The 10,442-nt window shown below is 42.5% G+C and overlaps 1 protein-coding gene across 2 annotated transcripts; it reads left to right on the forward strand.

Annotated features, from left to right (window-relative positions):
* The first annotated feature begins 1,781 nt into the window (after window positions 1–1,781).
* Window positions 1,782–9,982, forward strand: DDX47 (DEAD-box helicase 47). Of its 2 annotated transcripts, none has more exons than XM_061450609.1 (12): window positions 1,782–1,859; window positions 2,405–2,498; window positions 3,995–4,183; window positions 4,835–4,906; window positions 5,417–5,535; window positions 6,046–6,117; window positions 6,211–6,327; window positions 6,489–6,635; window positions 6,992–7,129; window positions 8,566–8,636; window positions 9,163–9,292; window positions 9,386–9,982. In XM_061450609.1, the coding sequence occupies exons 1-12, from the start codon at window positions 1,782–1,784 to the stop codon at window positions 9,506–9,508; spliced, it is 1,350 nt and encodes a 449-aa protein (XP_061306593.1). In that variant the 3' UTR covers window positions 9,509–9,982. The 2 variants fall into 2 exon arrangements, with proteins under 2 accessions (XP_061306593.1, XP_061306594.1); XM_061450610.1 differs by having other exon boundaries at window positions 1,812–1,914.
* Window positions 9,983–10,442: the final 460 nt, after the last annotated feature.

A 10,442-nucleotide genomic window follows, 5' to 3' on the forward strand; every position in this document is an offset into this window, starting at 1 on the left:
TCCTCACAGTGTACTTTTCACCTTTGGCACAGTTGGACGCTCCAGTAATCACACAACCAGCTACATCTGTAATTATTCTGATAACTAGCAAAGATTTAAAACAGTGTGACCTTCCTGCAAAATTTATTGCAGGATGGGCAGACAAGGAGTATCCCAAGCTAGCAGATGCTTGGGAGGCACTGTCTCTGAACTAACTGATAAGTAGAAGGATGGTGTGAAATAACTCATTCATGTTTAGTGGGGTCACTAAATCCTGTCATCTCACCACAGACTTAAAACACAAACATTGCTCTTTGAAACTACTTTAGAAGACTAGTGTGAAACAATTGACTCATGTTTAGTGGGGCCACTACATTCCACAGACTTACAACATAAACATTGTTCTCTTTCTACAACCTAAGTTAAACTAAAAAGTACTTTAATTCTATGTTTTCCAGGCACTAGCTTTCCTTATATCAAGCTTCAAACCTGTCGTGGTTTAAACCCAGACAGGTAACTCGTTCACTCACTCCCCCCCTTCTTTCCCTCCCCCTACTCCCAGAGGGACGGAGAGGAGAATCAAAAAGAATGCAACTCTCACGGGTTGAGATAAAAACAGTTTAGTAACTAAGGTATAACACAAATCACTACTGCTACTACCAATAATAACAATGATAAAGGAAATAACAAGGGAAGAGAATACATCACCTCAGCACCAGCCGACCAATAACTCGGCCCCCCAGCCCGACCAAGCACCGACCGATACCTCCTCCAACCCTGCAGTCTCCCAGCCCTTCCGGCCAACTCCCAGTTACATCCTGGGCATGACGTGCTGTGGTATGGAATAGCTCTTTGGTCAGTTTGGGTCAGGTGTCCTGTCTCTGCTTCCTCCCAGCTTCCCCTCCTCCCTGGCAGAGCATGAGGCTCACAAAGTCCTTGGCCAAACCAAAACATCCTTGTTATCAGCTCTGTTCCCGAGCTGAAAGTCAAAACACTGCACTACACCAGCTACCAAGAAGGGGAAAAATGACTGCTACTGCTGAACCCAGGACAAACACCCCCCCCCCCCCCCTTCTTTTACCTTTACAAATTCTTTTGATATGTGATTCTGTTTTGATCAAGAGATCTGAACCTTTTTAACTTGTTGTCTACCCTTGTGTTAGCGTATTTTGTTTCTGTTACTGTAAACTCGTACAGTTATATCCACATAACCACACCTATGATTTGCAAAAGCCAACACATTTATGTGTTTATCGCAACACAACCGCCCTTGCAGAAGGGTGAACTTAATTAAGTTTAAAGAAAACAAGCCTTGGACACTTTCAGAAGAAAGGCCTCCTCAAGTATGCTGCTTAACAACCTTGTGCAGACATGGGATGTTCCCACAGACACAGCAACCAGGCCCATGCTGACTCCTTCACATCAGGAAAGGAGAAAATGACAGCGCTTGGTACCACTTCTCAGAGAGCTGCACTCTGAAAAACTCAATATGCAGAAAACACCTTCTGACCTCAAGGAAACGAAGCCACCCGTACCTCGCAAAGACACTACCACCATGGTAGCGCTTTAATGTCACGGTGCGGCCCTTCCCATCCTGCAAGAGCTCCGACCTCCACCGGCAACAACGAAAACATCCACCCTAACGAGCAGCGGCTGCCGAGCCGAGCCCTACTCCTCTCCTCTTTGTCCCGCCCCGCCCGCGCCGATTGGCTCTTTCCCCGGAACTACAAATCCCATAACACGCCCGAGGGGAGTGTAACTCCCAGAATGCTTTGCGCTATCTCAGAGCGCCGCGGCCCAAAATGGCAGCAGGAGACGGAGACGGAGCGGTGGTGGAGCCGGGGGCAGCAGTGGAAGAGCCGCGGAGCTTCAAGGACCTGGTGAGGCTGGCACGGATCTGGGCTGCAGGTGGCGCTAGGCCCGGCGGAGGTGCCGGTGCGCAGGGAGCCGCTGCGGCTGGGCATGGGGAGGTTTGGGGAGGTCTGGGGAGGTCAGGTGTCTGCTCCCGGGAGGTTGGCGTGGCTGGTCCGGTCTGTGTTCCTCAGTTGGTTGCCTGGGTTTCTTTCAGTTGTGGGAACTTGCCCGGGCATTTTCCTTTTTCCATGCTCGTGGGATACCCTTGGAGGGGAGGGGAAGAGAGACAGTAGGGGTGTGTGTAGAAAGTTCCTGTTGTAAACTAAGCAAAACTGGCAAGTTTTGCACTGCTTGCAGTCACCTCAAACAATTTTGAATCAATTTATGACGTTACGGACGGGGGGATCGTTGTGAGCAGCCTGACCTTTCATGTAGTTTGCGTTGAGGGTCTAGTGGGATTTGTGCCCGCTATAGACAAGCTTGGTTATGTTGTAACATGTATTTAACTTAACTATGTGGTTTAAGTCTCCTTGGTGGTATCTTCTTGCCTTTTCTCTTCAATAATGTTCAGGGGGTGACAGATGTCCTGTGTGAAGCTTGTGACCAGTTAGGATGGAAGATGCCAACAAAGATCCAGATTGAGGCTATTCCAGTGGCACTTCAAGGTGAGTAGTATGCTTCTCTGATCCCAAATCTGGGAAGGCCTCAGGAGCAATATGTGAATGAATTTTGCTGAGTGAGAAGTAATTGGCAGGGATGAGAGTGTTCTCACTTCATCACTCAAGATCTCTGCCTTGAAAGTAGTGCTTGTGTTCATTCTTGTGTCCTCCCAGATGCAGTTTGGAATAGTGGTTTCTCCTATAACACTGACTGCAATTGCAAACTTTCAAATAGGTGCAGACATGGGTTCTTAAGTGTTCACTGCTGTTGCATAGCTCTGGCACTTCATGTTAAATAGAATTATTGTCAATCATTTGAGCTGCTGATCTCCATTGACCATCTTCTTTCCAAAATTGTAGGACATAGAGGAAACTCCTGATAGATTTAGGACTGTACCTCTTCTGGTAGAGAACAACAGTGTGTGTGAAATTAAAGGTGCCTTGACTGATTACACAGCTTATATAATCTGCTTTGCTCTGAGCAGTCAGTGCTTTGAAATTTCTGGAGTAAGTAATAATGAAACCATAGTGACTTTCTGTAACCATCCTGGAATTATGGGAAAATAAATTACTGAATTTGGCAAACATTTCTGCTTCTAGAAAAATTGGTTTTGTGTGTTGTTTTTGTTTGCTTTGTGGGTTTTTTTTTGTTTGTCTTGTTAGTTTGTCTGTTGTGGTTTTGCTGGTTTTTTTTGTTGTTGTTTATTTGGTTAAAGTAAACATAAAACACTGTGAAGCAGGCACAGAACAGTGCAATGACAGAGTGGGAATAAACCTTTCAATGTCAGCTCTGTCCTAGTAGTTAACTGTTGTCAGACTCTTACCCCACGTGTGAGATTCTCTTGAAAAAACAAAGGTGAGATTGCATTCCTGAGAGATTGTTTCCAGTTTAAGGCCTATTGGCAGCATGTTCTTCTCAGCTGTAGGAGGTTAGAATGGATTCTGCTGATGCTTTTGTCTGCACTGTTTTGAGGCAAAGGACTTGCTGCTGTAATCCTTCCTGCTGTAGACCATGAAGCAATAGGACAGAATTGATTATGGCTTGTGAAATATGAGTTTGGTAGTGCTTTTTTCTTGCAGCTGGTATAACCCAAGACTCAGACACTGGAGTCTGTTTCCTTGTAAGCCTGTAAACAGCCAACAGTTGGTATAGAATACTTTGCAAGATAGAAGCAATAGGCTGTAAACTGACAGGCAGATTTGAGAAATAATAAAATAAAGGGTGTTTTAAACCTAAATTTTGTATGAAAATCTCTATATTTGCAGCATTTTAACTAGAGAATGGAAAGAATCAGGACTGTAATTGTCATACAAATGAAGTCACTCTAAAAATGCTGCAGAGATATTCTGAAATATTTTGGTTTGGCCCTTTGCTCTTCTTTACCCTTTATGTGTCTTTTACACCCTCTTCACTCCATCCTTAGTGAGTTCTTATGCTTTAAAGGCTACTTTCTCTGGTCTAAATTCGTAACAGCTTTTGCCCTCCTTGCTGATCCTTGTAGGCAGAGATGTCATTGGACTGGCAGAAACTGGCTCTGGGAAAACAGGAGCCTTTGCTTTGCCAATCCTTCAAGCACTGCTGGAAACACCTCAGCGATTATTTGCTCTTGTCCTTACACCAACAAGGGAGCTGGCCTTCCAAATCTCTGAGCAGTTTGAAGCTCTTGGATCGTCCATTGGTGTCCACAGTGGTAAGTAGCATTGTGATATTGGAGCAGTTTTCCTGAAGACTTGAAGTTTGTCAGCTCTAGATTGCAAAGGAATAAGTAGAAAGGATTTCTATGGAGGGTTGAACAAAAAGGGGAAAAGTTTTGGATGCTGGAAGACAGATATCTGATACTAGTTTTGAGAAAGAAAGACTGCATGGTCTTTCCTCATGGAGTAGTCTGCAGCTCTTCTGAATGCTATGCCCAAGCAGTTAAAGGTGGAAGTAGAAGAGAATCTTCTCAATAGTAAGTTTGTGTCCAGTGAAATTGCATAGAACTCTGCTCTATATGTGATGTAGTTTAATATTTCTTTTAGACTGTGTGTACTGGTGGCTTACATACTTTAAACAAACATAAAAGCTTTATGGGTATATTTAGAATTCCTCTATTTTTGCAGTTGAGTAAAGCTGCAAGGTAAAGATTCTGTCTATAGCTCTTCAACTGTGAAATTAAAATACTTGGGGCCGGTAAGGACTTTGGAGGCCTGGGAATGTCAGGTGTGCTAAAATGAAGTGAGTTCTCATAAAGATAAGTAGCCTTTCATTTGTACAGAGTTACTGTGGGTGGCAGGGAGGAGGAGGAAACTGGTGCCAGGTGCTACACTGAATGTTTCACTGTATTCTGTTTGTCCTGCAGCGGTTATTGTGGGTGGAATTGACACCATGTCTCAATCTCTGGCTTTAGCCAAGAAACCACATGTTATAATTGGTAAGTTTATGTGCTGGGGCTACTAAGTATGAATATTATCAAACTGTAGTTCTCCAAATAAAGAGTGCCAAAGGTTTTCTTCATTTGAAGAAGTGAGAGTTCATCCTTCATTTGGTTTTGTCCTGAGCTCTGGGTACTCCTTGTTCATGTTTCCAAAGTATACATCAGTAGCCATGCTACTACAAGTTCATTCCAAAGCATTCCTGCTAAGCTGCCTTTGGCTTGTTTCTTCATTGTCTTGAAGTATTCAAAATGCTGGTCTCCTCCTTCTCAGTATAACTTGTCTACAGTCTCTTCTGGTTTGTGTTTTCTTGAGGGGGAGAGAGGGCAGGAGGACATACGTCGGAGAGTCTGACTTCATTAGTCTTACTTCAAAACATTCTGAAGATTTCCTGTGGGAGAGTCCTTCCCACAAAGCAGTCTGCCTTTATTCTCTTGGGCAAAGAATCCATTTGTCAGTATCTCTTTGGATCTCTTCATCTAAACTTGCCCTCATTATTTTGTTGATAGCAACCCCTGGTCGTCTGGTTGATCATCTGGAGAACACAAAGGGCTTCAACTTACGAGCTCTGAAGTTCCTAGTGATGGATGAGGCTGACCGGATCCTTAACATGGATTTTGAGACAGAGGTGGGAATCTGCTAAAAGAGGAGCTTGAAACACTAGATGAGTCCCTTTGAAATCACTTCAGACAGTCACATAGTAAACACTGAGCTGTTCAGTAGAAATTAATAGCAAATTGTAACTAAGATCTAGTAATTGCACAGAAGTCTGGGGTGGGAGGAGAACTTAGCAGAGTTCTGCCGAACACTAGCAAGACAATAGGAGGCATTTTGTTTCTGAAATCTGCTGTTTTTTCTGGAACAGCTGACACTGATGCAGTTACCGTTGAACATGCCACCTGCACGTTCCTGCAGGAGTATTGCATGAGATTTCCACTGCTAATGGACTTGTGGAGTTCACACTGTCAACAAGCAATCAGTCTACACCTTTTCTTTAGCAGAGGAGAAATTTGTTCCTGCTGTGAGTCTGAGTTGCACGCAGGCATTAATCTTTATTTGGATGATCATTATATTTGAGGAGGCTTATGTCTTGATTGCTGTTTTATTCAGCGTTTCTATTTCCTTTCTATTTTTACAGGTGGATAAAATATTAAAAGTGATTCCTCGAGACAGGAAGACACTACTGTTTTCTGCTACTATGACAAAGAAGGTGAGAGCAGAGTTTTAATTCTCCTTCCATCAGGCTATATGACTAGAGCATATGATACCGGTTTCTGACAAGATCTCTCATTGATCTTCCCAGGTTCAAAAACTCCAGCGTGCTGCTCTGAAGAATCCTGTTAAATGTGCTGTTTCTTCCAAATACCAGACGGTTGAAAAACTACAGCAGTACTACATTTTCATCCCTTCCAAATTCAAGGTAACGCCACTTCTGGCCTTGCCTTGCTGTTCCCACCTCTGCCCAATATCTTCTCTGATCCTCTCTGGCTTGTGCTTATTCTTTAATATGGCATCTGTAATTATCTCTTTTCTTCCTTTCTTCCCCCACCCCATAAAATTCTTCTCTCTGTTTCTTTACAGGACAGCTACCTGGTTTATATCTTGAATGAACTGGCTGGAAACTCTTTCATGATCTTCTGTAGTACATGTAACAATACTCAGAGGACTGCTCTACTGCTCCGCAACTTGGGGTTCACTGCCATTCCTCTCCATGGGCAGATGAGTCAGGTATGGACATATCCCACAGAATGGAATAAACAGGAGACCTGTTACTTGGGAAATGGGCTGCACCAAACTGCAGCACACCTACCTTACAGAAGGGATATTTCACACCTAGTGGACTGGACTGATCCTTTTAAGTGTAACTAATGTGAATGCTGCCACTGATTCTGTAATAGTTCAAAAAGAAATCAGAGAAGTGAGTGTGGGGTTATTTTTGTTGTTTTTTGTTTGTTTGTTGTGGTTTTGGGGTTTTTTTTGTTTGGTAGTTTCCCTCAGCTGTTCTGTACCAGTGTTTCAATACGAGCGTATTAACCAGAATGAGCATTATTCCCTTGTTCCCTTTTTGTCCTCATCTTTTCCAGAATAAACGCTTGGGCGCTCTAAACAAATTCAAGGCAAAGGCACGTTCTATTCTACTGGCTACTGATGTTGCAAGCAGGGGTCTGGACATCCCACATGTAGATGTGGTGATAAACTTTGATATTCCCACTCACTCTAAGGTAAGCCAGCTGAGAGCTTCTGGTCACCAGGAGGCATCTTGAAGCTAGATAAAGGAACAAAGATACCTTTTCTCTGTTCTGCTGACTGGAAGTGTAGTTCAGAGTTCTGTAGATTAAAAGGTGGAGTTCAACCCCTGCAATTGAGTTGGTATCTCACTTTGATTGGGCGGCCTCATCTGGATTGTAGAACTGATTCCAGAAGAGAAGAGGGGAAGTGAGGGATGTTCTATGTCTTTGTATTTCTGCTTGGAGTATGTGCTTCGTTGTATTACATTAAAGGACTTCTAGACTTTGAAAACAGTTTTAACATATTGCTAGTTTCAGGTAGTCGCCTCCCTTCCTGTGATACAGGTCTGGCTTCACATTTTTTAAACCATGTTTAAAAAAACAAAAAGGTAAAAATTCTCTTATTATGTTCACTTGAGGATGTGATCAAGAAAAATGTCTTTAATATGTTTCACCTTCATATCACGAAAGTACAGCAAACTGGAAAAAAAGTGAGTTATTAACTCTCTATGGAAAATACAGTGTTATCTTAGGGGTATGACATTGTTTTCTGGCCTGGTTTCCTATAAAAGCATATCTACTAACATGCAGTTCAGGAATTGCTGTTGTTCCTTATAATGATCAAAGATACAACACATTGTGAACAGGAGAAAGTATGGGAGTACTTTTGAAGATGCTGCTTTTGACATTGTAAAATGACAAAATAATGGTGGGGGTTTTACAGTTGTAACTGTAAAAACTGTTTTAACTGTAAAATTTTTTACAGTTTCAACTGGTTGTTAGTTTTTGTGTTCCCCACCCCATCTTGTCCTGTCTCCTCTAGCCATGTTGCAGAACACATCCTTTCTTGTGATGCTTCCTTTCTCCACGGATCCTGTGTGGAGAAGGGAATATTTTAATTTCCTTAATACAGTATATAACCTGGAAAACAGCCTAGAAACATATAAACAGAAGATGCATAATGAATTGGATGCTTCCAAATTACTCTCATTCATCATCCCTTCCTCTGTGCTTGCCAAATTTAAATCAACTTGTGAGAGTTTGTCTGGAAGACAGACTATGTAGAGCACTAGATCCCGAAAGTGAAAATGCAGGCATTGGCGCACTTGAAATATTAGCTTTCCAAGGAAGTGATAGCTCATTAGCAAACTCATATGTATCACAGCTTTTGTTCTGCATCCTTGAATGATTGAAAGTTGTTGTTCTCTTTAGAAAGAGAATTCTTCAAATGTTAAAACCAATGATAGACCTTTACAAGCTAGCATCTTCTCATATACTAATGCTGCTCATGGTCCTGAGTATTTAATCCAAACTGTATTTTCTCACTATTTTCCTGTTCTTTCCTAAGAATTATATGGGGTAATTTCCCATAGCTTCTGTTCTGTGTTATTTGCATATATCTTGTTGCTGATCAGGAAAATTGTTTTCAGGATTATATTCATCGTGTTGGGAGAACAGCTCGAGCTGGGAGATCTGGCAAATCTATTACCTTTGTTACACAGTAAGTGTTAAAATATGGCAGACTTATTCTTCTCAGCTGTGTTTAAGAGCAGAAAACATCTGACCTTATCCTGGGTGAGGAGAAAATGATGCCTTTCATTCTGAGGCACCAGTTGCATTTATTTACCTAAAGAGGTGAGAATTCAAAGCCCAGGGTAGAGAGGGAGAAAAGTCTGGTTAAGTTTTAGAAACAGGTATGTAATGAGCAGAGCTAACTGTTTATAATTTGATTGTATACCATAATACATTTATATACTGTATAATGCAGCTTAAGTGGGATTTTTTTGATAAATGAGGAAGTGTTTGTCTAAAAAAAGTATTTGTCAAATACTTCTGAGCAGAGATGAGCTGAATAAATCCATGAAGCCATCCTGAACTATAGCATCATTCAGATGCAGTTAAGAGTTACTTATGAGACCATAAGCACAAGAGAACAATTCCTGTTCATAAGGGCTAGTGTCTGTGAATGGTGACAGCTGAAGTCTCTTGGGAGGGCTGATTCAAGTTGGTGTCTTGTCTTGTCTCAGGTATGATGTAGAGCTGTTCCAGCGCATTGAACACCTGATTGGCAAGAAGCTGCCAGCATTCCCTATGCAAGAAGAAGAAGTTATGATGCTGACAGAGCGTGTGGCTGAGGCTCAGAGAATTGCTCGAATGGTGGGTGCTGGCTCTTTGTCCCTTTACTTACTGTTGTAGCCTGATTTTCTTCAGGTGCCAGAACTCTTGGTCAATCTCTTGATTACATTGCAGGAGCTGCGGGAGCAGGGAGAGAAGAAGAGATCTCGGAATGATAATGATGATGACACAGAAGAAGCTATTGGTGTCAGGAATAAGGTGGCAGGTGGGAAAAAGAAGAAAAGGAAAGCATTCTAGTTCAGTATTTGGACAGCCTTCTTGTATTTTTCTCCTTATGGCTGTATGAGTTTGGCAAAAGCAGTCTTCCAAGCCCTCTCCAAGATATCTGCTTTCAGAACTACTTATAGAACACGGCAGCCCACCTGGAAAACAACTTCTCTTCTGCTTCAGCAGTTACAGACTGAGCTTGGCCCATCGTGGTACCATGGAACCAGTCTTCCTTTCAGAAACACCAGACAATTGCTTCTGAACCTGAAAGTAGGACCAGCTGTAGTCTGGCCCTGCTTGTCCACAAAAAGGTGCAGTGTGAGTGCAGTTTTCCTACTGCTGCAGCCTGTCTTCCTACCCAAACTCATTGGGTGTATCTGGGCTCAGGAGAGGAAGAAGTTAAATGAAGCATCTGAGTTTCCACAGGACAGCTGTGGTGATTTTGCCTTAGTGAGAGGACATGTGACTTATAGAACTCTCAAATATATTTTGCTGAATTTTAAAGCTACCTGGCTTTCCTTGTCTTGTCGCTGACCTGGTTCTGATACTTTGAATATCAGCTCTTGCCAGGAGTTTTCTTCTTGGGGCAATCTTAGCGATTCAGATGTGACATCGATACCTTCAGTGTGTCAGGTGAAGAGTGGCCCAGCACAGTGACAGCCTGTTTCAGTAGGATTAGGCTATTCACTGCTTGGAATTGGATGCAGAACCTGTAATGATGGGCAAAATCAAGGGCTTGGGTTTTCCTTGTGGCTGGTTCGTGTAGTACTTATAAACTAACACAAGGGGGTGCTATTAACGTAGGAAAGCAACTCGGGAGCTGCATGACGAAATAAAACGCTGTCTTAAGCAGAATCGAGTGCCGTATAATTAGATTCGTGCAAGAATGGGATAAATTTACCTATCTTCATATCAAATCTTAAGGTTACTGCTAGTTTCCATTAGCAATAAGTTTTCACACTGA

The sequence above is a fragment of the Pezoporus flaviventris genome, unplaced genomic scaffold (assembly GCF_033815535.1).
Source record: "Pezoporus flaviventris isolate CSIRO_AGI_PZ_B2104156 unplaced genomic scaffold, CSIRO_AGI_Pfla_v1 ptg000011l, whole genome shotgun sequence".
NCBI classification, from domain to species: Eukaryota; Metazoa; Chordata; class Aves; order Psittaciformes; family Psittacidae; genus Pezoporus; species Pezoporus flaviventris.

What these genes read in the sequence shown, in the direction of transcription:
- DDX47 (XM_061450609.1), top strand. Translation starts at nt 1,782, where the DNA reads ATGGCAGCAGGAGACGGAGACGGAGCGGTGGTGGAGCCGGGGGCAGCA. An exon ending in TATTCCAGTGGCACTTCAAG is followed by an intron (nt 2,499 to 3,994) that starts GTGAGTAGTATG and finishes TGATCCTTGTAG; the next exon opens with GCAGAGATGTCATTGGACTG. An exon ending in CTGCTACTATGACAAAGAAG is followed by an intron (nt 6,118 to 6,210) that starts GTGAGAGCAGAG and finishes TGATCTTCCCAG; the next exon opens with GTTCAAAAACTCCAGCGTGC.